At 47.2% G+C, this 19888-nt stretch overlaps 1 protein-coding gene across 2 annotated transcripts; it reads left to right on the forward strand.

Annotated features, from left to right (window-relative positions):
• Positions 1 to 86: 86 nt before the first annotated feature.
• PAFAH1B3 (platelet activating factor acetylhydrolase 1b catalytic subunit 3) lies at positions 87 to 19567 on the forward strand. Of its 2 annotated transcripts, XM_063942341.1 has the most exons (6): positions 100 to 321; positions 8206 to 8292; positions 8926 to 9015; positions 15995 to 16111; positions 16877 to 16999; positions 18842 to 19567. In XM_063942341.1, exons 2-6 carry the CDS (start codon positions 8212 to 8214, stop codon positions 19109 to 19111), a joined length of 681 nt encoding a protein of 226 aa, XP_063798411.1. In that variant the 5' UTR covers positions 100 to 321; positions 8206 to 8211; the 3' UTR covers positions 19112 to 19567. The 2 variants fall into 2 exon arrangements, with proteins under 2 accessions (XP_063798412.1, XP_063798411.1); XM_063942342.1 differs by lacking the exon at positions 15995 to 16111 and having other exon boundaries at positions 87 to 321.
• The last annotated feature ends 321 nt before the right edge of the window (positions 19568 to 19888 follow it).

Here is a 19888-nt window from a genome sequence, read left to right on the forward strand (position 1 = left end):
GTCCCATAGCTGTAGCTGAGGGGAGTGTATGATTCCCCTCTGAAAAAGTAATGGTTCGATCCGATTTATTCAGGTATTCAAAGCCAGCCAGTCCATTACCAGCGCCACACGGGGGAGGACGTGACGGAACCAAGACTGTAGCGGTACTTCCTGGATGCATCCATCCTGTGCTACAGGAGGGGGGATTGGCTCCTGACTAGACTTGGGCAGTGGGAGTTTGCAGTGTAGGTCCCCTCCCATCGTAGTGCTGGATGGTGGGCCCAGCAGGGAGGACTGTAGCAGTACAGAAGGCAGTCACAGTGTGAGAGCAGGGATCAGCAGGTGAGATGCTGTGCCTGCTGTTATTCATTGTTTTACATGGTGATACTCTATAGCACAGGTTCTCAAACTCGGTCCTCAGGACCCCACACGGTTCATGTTTTGCAGGTCACGTTAAAATGTGACAGTTGGTGATAAACAGTGCTCCTGCTGGGTGACATGGAAAACGTGAACCGTGTGGGGTCCTGAGGACCGAGTTTGAGAACCTGTGATCTATAGTATATCACATGGGCAGTGTACTCTGTGTTGTCATCTATAGTAATTATCACATGGGCGGTGTAGTGTCTGCTGTCATCTATACCACATGTTCTCAAACTCGGTCCTCAGGACCCCACACAGTGCATATTTTGCAGGTCTTCTCATAGAATCACAATTGAAATAATGAGCTCCACATGTGGACCTTTAAAAATGTGTCAGTGAGTAATTAATACACCTGTGCACCTGCTGGGTTACCTGCAAAACATGCACTGTGTGGGGTCCTGAGGACCGAGTTTGAGAATCTCTGATCTATAGCATATCACATGGGCGGTGTAATGTTTGCTGTCATCTATAGTATATCACATTAGCGGTGTAGTGTCTGCTGTCATCTATAGCATATCACATGGGCGGTGTAGTGTCTGCTGTCATCTATAGTATATCACATGGGCGGTGTAGTGTCTGCTGTCATCTTTAGTATGTCACATGGGAAGTGTACTATCTGCTGTCATCTATAGTATATCACATGGGAAGTGTACTATCTGCTGTCATCTATAGTATATCACATGGGGAGTGTAGTGTCTGCTGTCATCTTTAGTATGTCACATGGGAAGTGTAGTGTCTGCTGTCATCTATAGTATATCACATGGGGAGTGTAGTGTATGCTGTCATCTATAGTATATCACATGGGGAGTGTAGTGTATGCTGTCATCTTTAGTATGTCACATGGGCGGTGTAGTGTCTGCTGTCATCTATAGTATATCACATGGGCGGTGTAGTGTCTGCTGTCATCTATAGTATATCACATGGGGAGTGTAGTGTCTGCTGTCATCTATAGTATATCACATGGGCGGTGTAGTGTCTGCTGTCATCTATAGTATGTCATATGGGCGGTGTAGTGTCTGCTCTCATCTATAGCATATCACATGGGCGGTGTAGTGTCTGCTGTCATCTTTAGTATATCACATGGGGAGTGTAGTGTCTGCTGTCATCTTTAGTATGTCACATGGGAAGTGTAGTGTCTGCTGTCATCTATAGTATATCACATGGGCGGTGTAGTGTCTGCTGTCATCTTTAGTATGTCACATGGGAAGTGTAGTGTCTGCTGTCATCTATAGTATATCACATGGGCGGTGTAGTGTCTGCTGTCATCTATAGTATATCACATGGGCGGTGTAGTGTCTGCTGTCATCTATAGTATATCACATGGGGAGTGTAGTGTCTGCTGTCATCTATAGTATATCACATGGGGAGTGTAGTGTCTGCTGTCATCTATAGTATATCACATGGGCGGTGTAGTGTCTGCTGTCATCTATAGTATATCACATGGGCGGTGTAGTGTCTGCTGTCATCTATAGTATATCACATGGGGAGTGTAGTGTCTGCTGTCATCTATAGTATATCACATGGGCGGTGTAGTGTCTGCTGTCATCTATAGTATGTCATATGGGCGGTGTAGTGTCTGCTCTCATCTATAGCATATCACATGGGCGGTGTAGTGTCTGCTGTCATCTTTAGTATATCACATGGGGAGTGTAGTGTCTGCTGTCATCTTTAGTATGTCACATGGGAAGTGTAGTGTCTGCTGTCATCTATAGTATATCACATGGGCGGTGTAGTGTCTGCTGTCATCTTTAGTATGTCACATGGGAAGTGTAGTGTCTGCTGTCATCTATAGTATATCACATGGGCGGTGTAGTGTCTGCTGTCATCTATAGTATATCACATGGGCGGTGTAGTGTCTGCTGTCATATATAGTATATCACATGGGGAGTGTAGTGTCTGCTGTCATCTATAGTATATCACATGGGCGGTGTAGTGTCTGCTGTCATCTATAGTATATCACATTAGCGGTGTAGTGTCTGCTGTCATCTATAGTATATCACATTAGCGGTGTAGTGTCTGCTGTCATCTTTAGTATGTCACATGGGAAGTGTAGTGTCTCCTGTCATCTATAGTATATCACATGGGCGGTGTAGTGTCTGCTGTCATCTATAGTATATCACATGGGCGGTGTAGTGTCTGCTGTCATCTTTAGTATGTCACATGGGAAGTGTACTGTCTGCTGTCATCTATAGTATATCACATGGGGAGTGTAGTGTCTGCTGTCATCTTTAGTATGTCACATGGGCGGTGTAGTGTCTGCTGTCATCTATAGCATGTCACATGGGCGGTGTATCACATGGGCGGTGTAGTGTCTGCTGTCATCTATAGCATATCACATGGGCGGTGTAGTGTCTGCTGTCATCTATAGTATATCACATTAGCGGTGTAGTGTCTGCTGTCATCTATAGTATATCACATTAGCGGTGTAGTGTCTGCTGTCATCTTTAGTATGTCACATGGGAAGTGTAGTGTCTCCTGTCATCTTTAGTATGTCACATGGGCGGTGTAGTGTCTGCTGTCATCTATAGCATATCACATGGGCGGTGTAGTGTCTGCTGTCATCTATAGTATATCACATTAGCGGTGTAGTGTCTGCTCTCATCTATAGCATATCACATGGGCGGTGTAGTGTCTGCTGTCATCTTTAGTATATCACATGGGGAGTGTAGTGTCTGCTGTCATCTATAGCATATCACATGGGGAGTGTAGTGTCTGCTGTCATCTTTAGTATATCACATGGGGAGTGTAGTGTCTCCTGTCATCTATAGTATATCACATGGGGAGTGTAGTGTCTGCTGTCATCTATAGCATATCACATGGGCGGTGTAGTGTCTGCTGTCATCTATAGCATATCACATGGGCGGTGTAGTGTCTGCTGTCATCTATAGTATATCACATGGGCGGTGTACTGTCTGCTGTCATCTTTAGTATGTCACATGGGAAGTGTAGTGTCTGCTGTCATCTATAGTATATCACATGGGCGGTGTAGTGTCTGCTGTCATCTTTAGTATGTCACATGGGAAGTGTAGTGTCTGCTGTCATCTATAGTATATCACATGGGCGGTGTAGTGTCTGCTGTCATCTATAGTATATCACATGGGCGGTGTAGTGTCTGCTGTCATCTATAGTATATCACATGGGCGGTGTAGTGTCTGCTGTCATCTATAGTATATCACATGGGCGGTGTAGTGTCTGCTGTCATCTATAGTATATCACATGGGCGGTGTAGTGTCTGCTGTCATCTTTAGTATGTCACATGGGAAGTGTACTGTCTGCTGTCATCTATAGTATATCACATGGGGAGTGTAGTGTCTGCTGTCATCTTTAGTATGTCACATGGGCGGTGTAGTGTCTGCTGTCATCTATAGCATGTCACATGGGCGGTGTATCACATGGGCGGTGTAGTGTCTGCTGTCATCTATAGCATATCACATGGGCGGTGTAGTGTCTGCTGTCATCTATAGTATATCACATGGGCGGTGTAGTGTCTGCTGTCATCTTTAGTATGTCACATGGGCGGTGTAGTGTCTCCTGTCATCTATAGTATATCACATGGGGAGTGTAGTGTCTGCTGTCATCTTTAGTATGTCACATGGGCGGTGTAGTGTCTCCTGTCATCTATAGTATATCACATGGGGAGTGTAGTGTCTGCTGTCATCTTTAGTATGTCACATGGGCGGTGTAGTGTCTCCTGTCATCTATAGTATATCACATGGGGAGTGTAGTGTCTGCTGTCATCTTTAGTATGTCACATGGGCGGTGTAGTGTCTGCTGTCATCTATAGCATATCACATGGGCGGTGTAGTGTCTGCTGTCATCTATAGTATATCACATTAGCGGTGTACTATCTGCTGTCATCTATAGAATATCACATGGGCGGTGTAGTGTCTGCTGTCATCTATAGCATATCACATGGGCGGTGTAGTGTCTGCTGTCATCTATAGTATATCACATGGGGAGTGTAGTGTCTGCTGTCATCTATAGCATATCACATGGGCGGTGTAGTGTCTGCTGTCATCTATAGTATATCACATTAGCGGTGTAGTGTCTGCTCTCATCTATAGCATATCACATGGGCGGTGTAGTGTCTGCTGTCATCTTTAGTATATCACATGGGGAGTGTAGTGTCTGCTGTCATCTATAGCATATCACATGGGGAGTGTAGTGTCTGCTGTCATCTTTAGTATATCACATGGGGAGTGTAGTGTCTCCTGTCATCTATAGTATATCACATGGGGAGTGTAGTGTCTGCTGTCATCTATAGCATATCACATGGGCGGTGTAGTGTCTGCTGTCATCTATAGTATATCACATGGGGAGTGTACTATCTGCTGTCATCTATAGCATATCACATGGGCGGTGTAGTGTCTGCTGTCATCTATAGCATATCACATGGGCGGTGTAGTGTCTGCTGTCATCTATAGCATATCACATAGGCGGTGTAGTGTCTGCTGTCATCTTTAGTATGTCACATGGGAAGTGTAGTGTCTGCTGTCATCTATAGTATATCACATGGGGAGTGTAGTGTCTGCTGTCATCTTTAGTATATCACATGGGCGGTGTAGTGTCTGCTGTCATCTATAGCATATCACATGGGCGGTGTAGTGTCTGCTGTCATCTATAGCATATCACATGGGCGAGTGTAGTGTCTGCTGTCATCTTTAGTATGTCACATGGGGAGTGTAGTGTCTGCTGTCATCTATAGCATATCACATGGGCGGTGTAGTGTCTGCTGTCATCTATAGCATATCACATGGGCGGTGTAGTGTCTGCTGTCATCTATAGCATATCACATGGGCGGTGTAGTGTCTGCTGTCATCTATATGACAATGTCTATAATATTTGTCCTATTAAAAACACGTTAAAGGTTAAAGAACACAGTACGCCATTGGCGCAAAAAGTACCGCAAGGGTACTCCCTTAACTATACCTTAAGGAATGTACTTATACTGTAAACATTTGTGCAGTGACAATGTGTAGATGTAATGCAGTGTAACCTTGTTAGCTTAAAAGCTGTATGTGCGACTATGACGCTCTGAGAAACCTTTATGCATTTATAATAACCAATCAAATACCGGTCTAAGGTTCTAACGCCTTTAGTGAGAGAATGAACGTTCAAAAAGAATAATACAATACAAGCTATGCACTACCAAAATAACATAGAATATCTAACCAAGTTACTACACATAAAATACAATAAAGACACAATTACTTTTAAAAGGGGAAGGAGAGAGAGAATGGCTTATAACATTAAATAAGAGACAATATGGTTGCAGATAAAACTACACATGTGAGGAACAATCGCTGCGCAGTTAGTCAATGCTGAGAATCTTTGTGGAGAAAATACTTGACCTTACCCATACTGGCTGTCCCTATATACACAACCCTACAATACCGCATGGGACAGAAGCTAGACTCCATTTTGGGAAAACTCCCATGATTCCAAAGACTGCACCACATGGTTGAAAGGGGGAGGGGAAAATACCCGGCAGCAGCCATTTTAGATTTGCAGGTCCAAACACATGGCACTCTCTGCTACACCACAATCACATAGCAGAAGACCCAAGACTCCATTTTATTCCAAAATGTCCAAGCCTCAAAACAATGCATATGTTCTGATTTTACAATTCCAAACCATCTAAATCACCTTTCACAATTTCAATCCAACTTCCTAGAACCATCTTATTCAATTTCACATTCCAAACAACTTCAGTATCTCAATAACCAGAGCATATTCATCACAAGACCAGATCACAGTGTAACCACACATATCAGCCTGCCATTGCTACCAGCACATATTCCCAGATCTATCACACAAACAAGTTACAATATCCTATTTAAACCAGCACCATTGACCTTAAAGCAATCTGTCTATATTTCCTTATCTAGCCATGTGAATTCAATACTTAGCCTTTAGTTTGGAGGTCAGTCCTGGGGATGTAGCCGCCATGCTGCTGGGTGCCAGGTAGCTGTGTGAGTAGCTACAGTATATCTGTCCTCAGAGGCCCCAAGCAAACTGAAACTGACTTCTTTTCTAGCCATGCCTGTTTTCCTAGTTCCTGGGGGAGGGGTCGCTCTTGCTTTGTATATGCTAATCAGGTTCAGCCCTGAAATCTTAGTAAAGGGTTGGCTTGATCATTCATTGTTCTAACAAAATGATCTTAGCTTTTATACATATAATCATATCTATCCACTGCAATGTCCCACAACTTCACAACAAGCCTCAAACTAACCCACACATCAATCTGTTTGCTTCAATACCAAACATGACGGGCGCATCTGGTTCTGTTCAAATAATACACATTCATGACATCAATTCATCAGCCAATTCTAAATCTCCATGATGTCTGGTGCCCGACATTATTATAACCATGTACTGTATGAAACAAGCGCCGAATCCATCTACGTGCCATGTCCGAGCAAATGCGTGTGTTACCATATATTGCTGTGCTCGCTGCGCATATTTGCAAGTATAGCGACTTAAATGTGTGTAGTTTGTATGTTCTCTCTATGTAATATTTTTGACTTTGACATATAGTATATCACATTAGCGGTGTAGTGTCTGCCGTCATCTTTAGTATGTCACATGGGAAGTGTAGTGTCTCCTGTCATCTATAGTATATCACATGGGGAGTGTACTGTCTGCTGTCATATATCACATGGGAAGTGTAGTGTCTCCTGTCATCTATAGTATATCACATGGGGAGTGTACTGTCTGCTGTCATATATCACATGGGCAGTGTAGTGTCTGCTGTCATCTATAGTATGTCACATGGGGAGTGTACTGTCTGCTGTCATATATCACATGGGGAGTGTAGTGTCTCCTGTCATTTATAGTATATCACATGGGGAGTGTAGTGTCTCCTGTCATTTATAGTATATCACATGGGGAGTGTAGTGTCTCCTGTCATTTATAGTATATCACATGGGGAGTGTAGTAACGACTATAACATCAGATGCTGCATGTTCCGGCTGGCCGCGGCATGACGTCACTGTGCGATATCACACTGTTGGCGGCCATAGCCTACTGTTTATGGGCCTTTAGGGTTAGGCTGCGGGGCTTGGGGGGTGGGTGGTAGGTTTAGGCTGCTACAAGGGAGGGTTAGGGGGCTATCGGGGGAAGGTAAGTATACTTACCTTCTCCTGCCGGGATTCTGAACATCGGGATGCAGCGTCCGTATTCTGACTGCAGGCATCCCGAACTCCTGGATTTGAAACCCAACCCCCCAAAAAAACATGTGGACAATCTGAAGCACACCTGTACGCCACCATATAGCTGACCCTAAGGATGACAGGTGGGCACAATTTACTTGATTTCTTTAAAAAAAAAAAATGCTGATACTCTAAGGCTACAGCCACACATAGCAGCCAAGTGGGGGACCCGCTTGGCTGGAAGGTGAGTGCGCATGGGCGCCTGCTCACACATGTGCGGCAGTCCCTTCGCCGCCGGGTCCGACCGCAGCATGCTGCGGTTGGGCCGGACGGCAGAACAACGGGATTTCAGCATCCTGCAGAACAGGATCCGTGTGAATACAGAACCACCCCCCCTCCCAGCCAAGCGGGTCCCATTCAGCGGGACCCGCTTGGACGCTATGTGTGGCCATAGCCTAAGGCGTGGTGATTCCAAAGAGTTTGGGAACCACTGGTTTAGCCGATAACTTTGGCTGCACCACTATGTATGTAACTTATGAAGAGGGAAGGCTATGGCGTTAGTAGATAATGTATAGAGGAGTGATCGCCGTCTGTGTAGTGCTTACTGTGTGGGTTACATACAAGTGTAGTATAATTCAGCATTTCCATTCCATAGGACACAATGTGTGACGGTGAAGAGAACCCAGCCGCTGTTCCTACACCAGTGCCTGATATTCACGGTGACGACTGCTGGATGTCCATGGTTAGTTCTCTCACTATTGTGATTGTCTTTGTATATAATTTGTTATTGGAACCGTTTCTCATTCAGGGGGAGATTTAGCAAAGCTTAAGGGGGTTACACACCGGATGATGTGCATGCGATGCGACATCGTCAGCGACGAAGCCGGCATCGGCAAGTGCATACACACTTGCTGAGGCCATCGCTGGCAAGCGACGGCGGGGGGGGGGGGGGGGGGGGAGCAGGGCCAAGCTGTATTTGGCAGCATGGCATCGCCAGGGACAACCTCAGATCTTCCTGCATGTACAAAAGATGAGGCTGTCGCTAGCAGCCTGCGGGAGCGTGCGCCGGCATCATTGTCATGCGTACACACGGCACTTTTTTAAATGCTTTGTCGTTCCGAACAGTTGAAAACGGGCAAATCGTTTATAATATCGTACCGTGAGTAACCCAGCTTTAGAGAGAGATAAAGTACTAACCGATTCGCTCCTACCTGCCGTGTTACAGGCTGTGCTTGAAAAATGAGTTAGGAGCGGATTGGTTGGTACATTATCCCTCACAAAGATTTGATACACCTCCCCCACAGTGTGTGTTCTATTACTATTTGGCTGCACTACTAATGAGCCTGTGAGACATTGTAAATCTTCTGTCTTTTAGCACAATCACTTTGTGTCCAGCAGCAAGGATAAGGAGCCCGAGGTTTTGTTTATAGGAGATTCCCAAGTCCAGCTGCTGCACCAGTTAGAGGTAAGTGTCCGGCCCGACAGACGTTGGAGTATATGGTCTTTGTGCCTGTGGAACACAAATAGAACCCTATTTGTACCATGAAACCACAGTGATGCAGTGGTCAGTATGGCTGCTTCGTGCCATTGGGACATTGGATCAATCCAACCAGGTTGCTGTGTAGAGCAAAAAAAAGTTAGCAATTGTGCAAAACCATGCTGCACTGCAGGTGGGGCAGATATAACATGTGCAGAGAGAGTTAGATTTGAGGGGGTTATATTGTTTCTGTGCAGAGTAAATACTGGCTGCTTTATTTTTACACTGCAATTTTGATTTCAGTTTGAACACACCCCATCCAAATCTTAATCTCTCTGCACATGTTACATCTGCCCCACCTTTCCCTATTTGTGCTGCTGATAAAAAAAATACCTTGATACATAAATATTAACATATTTGACTTGTGGGAGCACCGACAACCCCTTAAAAGATATTTGTTCTGGGTGTTGCAATAAATACCCTAGATGCTCTGCATTGTTGGTACTAAAACAATAATTATGTGCGATTGCTTTTAGTCCTGTGCGAAAATAAGAATTTACTTACCGATAATTCTATTTCTCGTAGTCCGTAGTGGATGCTGGGAACTCCGTAAGGACCATGGGGAATAGCGGCTCCGCAGGAGACAGGGCACATCTAAAGAAAGCTTTAGGATCACCTGGTGTGCACTGGCTCCTCCCCCTATGACCCTCCTCCAAGCCTCAGTTAGGATACTGTGCCCGGACGAGCGTACACAATAAGGAAGGATTTTGAATCCCGGGTAAGACTCATACCAGCCACACCAATCACACTGTACAACTTGTGATCTGAACCCAGTTAACAGCATGATAATAGAGAAGCCTCTATAAAAGATGGCTCACTACAACAATAACCCGAATTTTTTGGTAACAATAATTATGTACCAGTATTGCAGACAATCCGCACTTGGGATGGGCGCCCAGCATCCACTACGGACTACGAGAAATAGAATTATCGGTAAGTAAATTCTTATTTTCTCTGACGTCCTAGTGGATGCTGGGAACTCCGTAAGGACCATGGGGATTATACCAAAGCTCCCAAACGGGCGGGAGAGTGCGGATGACTCTGCAGCACCGAATGAGAGAACTCCAGGTCCTCCTCAGCCAGGGTATCAAATTTGTAGAATTTTACAAACGTATTTGCTCCTGACCAAGTAACTGCTCGGCAAAGTTGTAAAGCCGAGACCCCTCGGGCAGCTGCCCAAGATGAGCCCACCTTCCTTGTGGAGTGGGCATTTTAAGATTTTTGGCTGTGGCAGGCCTGCCACAGAATGTGCAAGCTGAATTGTACTACAAATCCAACGAGCAATCGTCTGCTTAGAAGCAGGAGCACCCAGTTTGTTGGGTGCATACAGGATAAACAGCGAGTCAGATTGTCTGACTCCAGCCGTCCTGGAAACATATATTTACAGGGCCCTGACCACGTCAAGCAACTTGGAATCCTCCAAGTCCTTAGTAGCCGCAGGTACCACAATAGGTTGCTTCATGTGAAATGCAGAAACCACCTTAGGTAGAAATTGAGGACAAGTCCTCAATTCTGCCCTGTCAGAATGAAACATTAAATAAGGGCTTTTATATGATAAAGCCGCCAATTCTGACACACGCCTGGCTGAAGCCAGGGCTAACAGCATCGTCACCTTCCATGTGAGATATTTTAAGTCCACAGTAGTGAGTGGTTCAAACCAATGTGACTTTAGGAAAATCAACACAACATTGAGATCCCAAGGTGCCACTGGAGGCACAAAAGGAGGCTGTATATGCAGTACCCCTTTTATAAATGTCTAAACTTCAGGCACTGAAGCCAGTTCCTTTTGGAAGAAAATCGACAGGGCCGAAAATTGAACCTTAATGGACCCTAATTTTAGGCCCATAGACAGTCCTGTTTGCAGGAAATGGAGGAAACGACCCAGTTGAAATTCCTCTGTAGGGGCCTTCTTGGCCTCCCACCACGCAACATATTTTCGCCAAATGCGGTGATAATGTTTTGCGGTTACGTCCTTCCTGGCCTTGACCAGGGTAGGGATGACTTCATCTGGAATGCCTTTTTCCTTCAGGATCCGGCGTTCAACCACCAAGCCGTCAAACGCAGCCGCGGTAAGTCTTGGAACAAACAAGGCCCCTGCTGGAGCAGGTCCTTTCTTAGAGGTAGAGGCCACGGTTCGTCCGTGAGCATCTCTTGAAGTTCCGGATACCAAGTTCTTCTTGGCCAATCCGGAGCCACGAGTATCGTTCTTACTCCCCTTTGCCGTATAATTCTCAGTACTTTTGGTATGAGAGGCAGAGGAGGGAACACATACACTGACTGGAACACCCACGGTGTTACCAGAGCGTCCACAGCTATTGCCTGAGGGTCTCTTGACCTGGCGCAATACCTGTCCAGTTTTTTGTTGAGGCGGGACGCCATCATATCCACCTTTTGGTTTTTCCCAACGGTTCACAATCATGTGGAAGACTTCTGGATGAAGTCCCCACTCTCCCGGGTGTAGATCGTGTCTGCTGAGGAAGTCTGCTTCCCAGTTGTCCACTCCCGGAATGAACACTGCTGACAGTGCTATCACATGATCTTCCGCCCAGCGAAGAATCCTTGCAGCTTCTGCCATTGCCCCCCTGCTTCCCGTGCCGCCCTGTCTGTTTACGTGGGCGACTGACGTGATGTTGTCCGATTGGATCAATACCGCCTGACCCTGAAGCAGGGGTTTCGCTTGACTTAGGGCATTGTAAATGGCCCTTAGTTCCAGAATGTTTATATGAAGAGATGTCTCCAGGCTTGACCATAAGCCCTGGAAATTCCTTCCCTGTGTGACTGCTCCCCAGCCTCGCAGGCTGGCATCCGTGGCCACCAGGACCCAGTCCCGAATGCCGAATCTGCGGCCCTCTAGAAGATGAGCACTCTGCAACCACCACAGGAGGGATACCCTTGTCCCCGGTGACGGGGTTATCCGCTGAAGCATCTGAAGATGCGACCCGGACCATTTGTCCAGTAGGTTCCACTGGAAAGTCTTGCGTGGAATCTGCCGAATGGGATTGCTTCGTAGGAAGCCACCATTTTTACCCAGAACCCTTGTGCATTGATGCACTGAGACTTGGTTCGGTTTTAGGAGGTTCCTGACTAGCTCGGATAACTCCCTGGCTTTCTCCTCCGGGAGAAACACCTTCTTTCTGGACTGTGTCCAGGATCATCCCTAGGAACAGAAGACAAGTCGTCGGAACCAGCTGCGATTTTGGAATATTAAGAATCCAATCGTGCTGCCGCAACACTACCTGAGATAGTGCTACACCGACTTCCAAGTGTTCCCTGGATCTTACCCTTATCAGGGAATCGTCCAAGTAAGGGATAACTAAAATTTCCTTCCTTCGAAGGGATATCATTTCGGCCATTACCTTGGTAAAGACCCGGGGTGCCGTGGACCATCCCTACGGCAGCGTCCGAACTGATAGTGACAGTTCTGTACCATAACCTGAAATACCCTTGGTGAGAAGGGTAAATTTTGACATGAAGGTAAGCATCCTTGATGTCCCGAGACATCATGTAGTCCCCTTCTTCCAGGTTTGCAATCACTGCTCTGAGTGACTCAATTTTGAATTTGAACCTCTGTATGCAAGTGTTCAAAGATTTTAGATTTTAAAATCGGTCTCACCGAGCCGTCTGGCTTCGGTACCACAATAGTGTGGAATAATACCCCGTTCCCTGTTGCAGGAGGGGTATCTTGATTATCACCTGCTGGGAATACAGCTTGTGAATGGTTTCCAAAACTGCCTCCCTGTCAGCGGGAGACGTCGGTAAAACAGACCTTTGGAAACGGCGAGGGGGATACGTCTCGAATTCCAATATGTACCCCTGAAATATTACCTGAAGGATCCAGGGGTCTACTTGCGAGTGAGCCCACTGCGCACTGAAATTCATTGAGAACGGGACCCCACCGTGCCTGAACTTGTAAAGCCCTAGCGTCATACTGAGGGCTTGGCAGAGGCGGAAAAGAGTTTCTGTTCCTTGGAACTGGCTGATCTCTGCAGCCATTTTCCTCTCCCTCTGTCACGAGCAGAAAAGAGGAACCCTTTTGTCCGCTTGCCAACCAGGACTGCGCCTGATAATACGGCGTCTTATTTTGAGAGGCGACCTGGGGTACATCCCCTTTTTTGTTAAGGCAATACTTCCAAATGCCGTTTGGAATCCGCATCACCTGACCACTTTACTGGTATAATTGGACAACGCACTTATACTTGATGCCAGTCGGCAAATATTCCGCTGTGCATCATGCATATATAGAAATGCATCTTTTAATTGCTCTATAGGCAATAATATACTGTCCTTATCTAGGATATCAAATTTCCAGTCAGGGAATCCGACCACGCCAACCCAGCACTGCACATCCAGGCTGAGGCGATTGCTGGTCGCAGTATAACACCAGTATGTGTGTAAATACATTTTAGGATACCCTCCTGCTTTCTATCAGCAGGATCCCTAAGGGCGGCCATCTCCAGAGAGGGTAGAGCCCTTGTTACAAGCGTGTGAGCGCCTTATCCCCCCTAGGGGGTGTTTCCCAACGCACCCTAACCTCTGGCGGGAAAAGGTATACTGCCAATAACTTTTTAGAAATTATCAATTGTTATCGGGGGGAAACCCACGCATCATCACACACCTCATTTTATTTCTCAGATTCAGGAAAACTACAGGAAGTTTTTCCTCACCAAACATAATACCCCTTTTTTTGGTGGTATTTATATTATCAGAAGAGTGTAAACTTTTTCCATTGCCTCAATCATGCAATGTGTGGCTCTATTGGAAATCACTGTTGTCTCTTCACCGTCGACACAGGAGTCAGTATCCGTGTCGGCGTCTGTATCTGAGGTAACGGGCGCTTTAGAGCCCCTGTATGAGACGTCTGGACATGCACAAGCTGAGTAGCCGGCTGTCTCATGTCAACCACTGTCTTTTATACAAAGCTGACACTGTCACGCAATTTCAACAGTACATCCACTCAGGTGTCGACCCCCCAGGGGGTGACAACACTATTACAGACACTCTACTCCGTCTCCTCATCATTTTTCTCCTCATACATGTCGACACAAACGTACCGACACACAGCACACACACAGGGAATGCTCTGATAGAGGACAGGACCCCACTAGCCCTTTGGGGAGACAGAGGGAGAGTTTGCCAGCACACAGAGCGCTATATATATACAGGGATAACCTTATATAAGTGTTTTTCCCTTTATAGCTGCTGTATTGTTTATACTGCGCCTAATTTGTGCCCCCCTCTCTTTTTTAACCCCTTTCTGTAGTGTAGTGACTGCAGGGGAGAGCCAGGGAGCTTCCCTCCAACTGAGCTGTGAGGGAAAATGGCGCCAGTGTGCTGAGGAGATAGGCTCCGCCCCTTTCTCGGCGTCCTTATCATCCGTTTTCTTGTATGTTTTGGCAGGGGTTAAATGCATCCATATAGCCCAGGAGTTATATGTGATGCATTTATTTTAGCCATAAAAGGTTTTCTATCGATTTATTGCGTCTCAGGGCGCTGCCCCCCCCAGCGCCCTGCACCCTCAGTGACCGGAGTGTGAAGTGTGCTGAGAGCAATGGCGCACAGCTGCGGTGCTGTGCGCCTACCTTTATCTGAAGACAGGAAAGTCTTCTGCCGCCGATTTTTCCGGACCTCTTCGCTCTTCTGGCTCTGTAAGGGGGCCGGCGGCGCGGCTCCGGTGACCCATCCAGGCTGAACCTGTGATCGTCCCTCTGGAGCTAATGTCCAGTAGCCTAAGAAGCCCAATCCACTCTGCACGCAGGTGAGTTCGCTTCTTCTCCCCTTAGTCCCTCGATGCAGTGAGCCTGTTGCCAGCAGGTCTCACTGAAAATAATAAACCTAAACTAAAACTTTCACAAAGAGCTCAGGAGAGCCCCTAGTGTGCACCCTTCTCGTCGGGCACAGAAAATCTAACTGAGGCTTGGAGGAGGGTCATAGGGGGAGGAGCCAGTGCACACCAGGTGATCCTAAAGCTTTCTTTAGATGTGCCCTGTCTCCTGCGGAGCCGCTATTCCCCATGGTCCTTACGGAGTTCCCAGCATCCACTAGGACGTCAGAGAAATAAAAAAAAGCAAACCAAAAAAACTTTTTCTACTCCAGTTTCTACCCACACTCCGGAAAGATACTGGTAGGTTACTCGGCTGCAGACACAAATGGACCTTAGCGTGGGTTAGGAAAGTTTATACTGTAACGGGCCCCATACACTAGAACGATAATGGCGATTTCATCCGATTTCGGGCATCCGGCCCGATATATCGGGTGAAATCGGGCATTTTGGAGGTGTTTCTGATCCGATCCGATGCGCGTTCCCGTGCGCATCGGATCGGATCCTCCAGATTGAACGTGCTGCACTCATGATATGTCGGACCCCGCAGGCATGGCTGGGATCCCCCAAGATATATCGTATGCAAAAGGACAGCATCCGATGTATCTTGGGTGATCCTGCCCCCCGGGGAGGCTGCCGGGGTGAGCGCCTGCGACATGTCAGACGGACATGTCGCAGTAGTGTATGGGGCAATTAAGTCTCACTGTGACAGCGAGTGATGTAAATGATTAAGTATTCTCTGTACAACACTGACCCATATGTTGGTGCTATGCAAATAAGCGATCAATAAAGGTTGAGAGATGCATGGTCCAAAGAGGATTTTGCTAATACATGATATGACCACAAGGGGCACTGTTCCACAGAAATCTATGGACCTTTTTTTTTTTTTTTAATGGGGCAGAACTGCAACTTCCCATTGAAGGGTTTTAGCGTCTTCAGTTGGCTTTAAAGTACTAGCTTCTACATAGCCTTAGACCATTTTCAAACTCCATGTTTTTATCTTACCACTTTATCTTATTATCACTTGTGTCTTTCTGAGGCTATGTCCATTGCCCTGTGTGATTATTGTGGGCTCTCTTTCGCCATCAGATCTGGAGGGAGCTCTTCTCCCCACTCCATGCCCTGAACTTTGGGGGCCTGGGTGAAGGCACCCAGCATGTTCTATGGAGACTGGAGAATGGGGAGTTGGAACACGTGAAACCCAAGGTGAATATCTGATTGAACATTGACATTAATGGGGTGGACAAGCTACATAAAACTTTGGGAGAATAAACTGGTTCACGGTTGCTTATAAGACATCCCAGCACTTATCCTGGAGCTTTGTCTGTCTGATCACTATCCCTGCACACTGCTGCGGACCTCTGTGGGCTTGTACATGTGATTTAGGCCACTATTAGTCCCCAGATTTGAGAAATGTGAGCCCAGGCTCACATCTTTGTAGCTGTTGAAGAGATCTTGGAATAAACAAAATTGTGTTGTGTACCCTCTTTTGGGAATAAATATCTTTGTACTCCTATAACCCCCATTCTATTCATTCTGCAATTAGATACCGGAAGATGATAGCTGTAACAAGCCCTCAATAACGGCTAGCAATATTGAATGTTGGTATTTTATACGTCGACATGTTATACTAACCCAGTATGTTACACATTACATAGCTTGCCCCTCACACTGGAGCAGCAAAGCCTATACGTGCCCCCATAGTTATCTGCTGCCGATAACTTCCTCCCTGCAGGGGACTGTTTAGAAGCAGTTCCGGGAGCAGGAGGCCCTCATGCTCTGCTGTGGTTAGTATGTAACCCCGCTCATTGTGTCACTGGGGCATTCAGCATATGGGCCGTTCCATGACATTGCAGAACAATTTACAACACTATTAGTTGATGCCAGACAACCCTCCCCTCTCACTATACACTCAGTTCACGTTTTTTGAAGTACATGATTGGTTTTTTTTTTTTTTTTTTACTTCATCAGATTATCGTGCTTTGGGTAGGCACGTACAACCATGGTCACACGGCTGAGCAGATCGCCGGCGGGATTCAGGCAATTATCCGGTGCTTGGAGAAGAGGCAACCACAGGCTAAAGTCATCGTGCTGGTAAGTCCGGACGTCTGTGTACTTTCTCTTCCCACCATAAACGCAAGAATGTGCAATGGCTCCGCTCACTGGGCGTGTAGTAAAATTACTGTAGCTTGCCTAGAGTGGATGTGGCCTTATTAGTCACTGTATTATACAGTATCTTACACTTATTTCATGGCACTGTATTTGATCTCCTTGATATTAACATTTTACTTTCATGTGATTACAAACATACTAGCAGTATTGGACCCATCCTCCCTCTGTCCCACACACAGCCTCCAACCCCTCCCCCATTCCCTGCACTGCCTCCACCTCCTCCCTCTGTCCCCTGCACTATCTCCAACCCCTCCCCCATTCCCTGCACTGCCTCCACCTCCTCCCTCTGTCCCCTGCACTACCTCTGACCCCATTCCATACACTGCCTCCCCCTGTCCCCTGCACTACCTCCAACCCCTCCCCCGTTCCACGCACTGCCTCCACCTCCTTCCTCTGTCCTCCGCACTACCACCAACACCACCTACCTCCCTGTACTGCCTCCACCTCCTCCCTCTGTCCCCTGCACTGCCTCCACCTCCTCCCTCTGTCCCCCGCACTACCTCTGACCCCATTCCATACACTGCCTCCCTCTGTCCCCTGCACTACCTCCAACCCCTCCCCCGTTCCACGCACTGCCTCCACCTCCTTCCTCTGTCCTCCGCACTACCGCCAACACCACCTACCTCCGTGTACTGCCTCCACCTCCTCCCTCTGTCCCCTGCACTGCCTCCAACACCACCTCCCTGCACTGCCTCCACCTCCTCCCTCTGTCCCCTGCACTACCTCCACCTCCTCCCTCTGTTTCCCCCGCACTACCTCTGACCCCATTCCATACACTGCCTCCCCCTGTCCCCTGCACTACCTCCAACCCCTCCCCCGTTCCACGCACTGCCTCCACCTCCTTCCTCTGTTCTCCGCACTACCACCAACACCACCTACCTCCCTGTACTGCCTCCACCTCCTCCCTCTGTCCCCTGCACTGCCTCCACCTCCTCCCTCTGTCCCCCGCACCACCTCTGACCCCATTCCATACACTGCCTCCCTCTGTCCCCTGCACTACCTCCAACCCCTCCCCCGTTCCACGCACTGCCTCCACCTTCGCACTACCGCCAACACCACCTACCTCCGTGTACTGCCTCCACCTCCTCCCTCTGTCCCCTGCACTGCCTCCAACACCACCTCCCTGCACTGCCTCCACCTCCTCCCTCTGTCCCCTGCACTACCTCCAACACCACCTAGCTCCCTGCACTGCCTCCACCCTCTGTCCCCTGCACTGCCTCCAACACCACCTCCCTGCACTGCCTCCACCTCCTCCCTCTGTCCCCTGCACTACCTCCAACACCACCTAGCTCCCTGCACTGCCTCCACCTCCTCCCTCTGTCCCCTGCTCTATCTACACCTCCCCCTACCTCCCCGCACTGCCTCCCACTCCCTCCATCAGCCATGTCTTGACAACAGCAGCTTCCACTGTGCATTTCAAAGGCATGTCTGTCATGATTTAGTTAATTATTATATAGATTTCAAATTAAATGTCTTTTTTCTTTATTGAACTTGATGTGTTCATTGCTCTTGTCCCCAATGCACACTTGAGAACAAATGTAATAGCCCGCAATTTGTGGGTCCTAGCCCGATTCCTGTAAGATAGCCTCTTGATTTAAAACGGCAATTCGTTTTAAAGCAGAGCCAACCTGGTTTTGCCTCAAAACAAATTGCTGCTTTATAGCTAGCAGCTACGTTACCGGAATCGCGCTGGTGTCCGTAAATTGGAGGTGCTCTCACATTTGGGCCTTGGTGTTCATCACTGCTGCTTAATTCTTTGCACAGGGTTTGCTGCCGCGAGGTAAAAACCCAAACCCTCTGCGGGAGAGGAACAAACGACTGAACGAGTTGCTGGTGGAATTGATGCCATCGATGCCCAGTGCAATGTTCTTGGATGTGGATCCAGGTTTCGTGCATTCCGATGGCACCATCAGTCACCATGATATGTTTGATTACCTGCACCTCAGCCGGCTGGGGTACTCTCGCGTATGCCAGACTCTGCACCAAACACTACTCCAGCTGCTGGAGGGCAGGGGCACAACCATTCAGCAATAGAATCTCAGAACATAGTGTTATGTACCGTTAGGAAGACCCTGGTACAAAGACAGGTCATTCTCAGAGCGGGGCAGGATGTATCTGGTCTCTGAGGAACGTCCCCCTCTGAGGAATAAAATTCTCCAAAGAAAAGGCTGAAATACAACCGGTTGGTGGAACAACGTAATCATTCCTGAGAGTCGCCGGTCTCCCCATCTTCTCGCGTTCTCTCCCGCTTGTGCCCCCACAGCATTTATCAGTACTGCATCTGCCTCTTGGTTTTATGTCCCTTGTACAGTTTTCTTTTATATATTTCAGTGGAGAATATGATATTTTTCATTTTGTTGTTTATCCTTATATAATGTACCAAGTTAATGTATACAACTCTTAAGAGCCCAAATACGTGGCCCCAAGGGCATTACCATTTCCCAGGAAGGTTCATCGTCCAAGCTCTATAATAAACATGTTGTGACTTCAGTTAGTGTCTCTGGGTTTTTTTTTTGTATGAAATAGAAGACATCAAACTCAAGTACACCCTTTTGAATGTCAACAATCAAAATTTCAACAGCAGAACATTGGCATAGTGTAAAAATGTCCATATTAAAAATGTTGACAGATGGAATTAGTGATCGGCTTAATAGGGTTAGTTTTTAACCTGAAAAACTGTTGTCAACATTATATCAGTGTCGACATTCTGACCATGGCAGCGTATACCCAACGCCATTTGGAACCTGTTTAGCAATTATGAAAGGATGTATGGAACCAAGAGCGAATGTCATTGGTTATACAGATAAGGGA

The sequence above is a fragment of the Pseudophryne corroboree genome, chromosome 10 (assembly GCF_028390025.1).
Source record: "Pseudophryne corroboree isolate aPseCor3 chromosome 10, aPseCor3.hap2, whole genome shotgun sequence".
Classification (NCBI taxonomy): Eukaryota; Metazoa; Chordata; class Amphibia; order Anura; family Myobatrachidae; genus Pseudophryne; species Pseudophryne corroboree.

Excerpts from the sequence above, each read along its gene's own strand:
- PAFAH1B3 (XM_063942341.1), top strand. The coding sequence starts at position 8,212 with ATGTGTGACGGTGAAGAGAACCCAGCCGCTGTTCCTACACCAGTGCCT. Across the intron at positions 9,016-15,994 it reads AGCTGCTGCACCAGTTAGAG|ATCTGGAGGGAGCTCTTCTC; the intron begins GTAAGTGTCCGG and ends TTTCGCCATCAG. Across the intron at positions 17,000-18,841 it reads AGGCTAAAGTCATCGTGCTG|GGTTTGCTGCCGCGAGGTAA; the intron begins GTAAGTCCGGAC and ends TTCTTTGCACAG.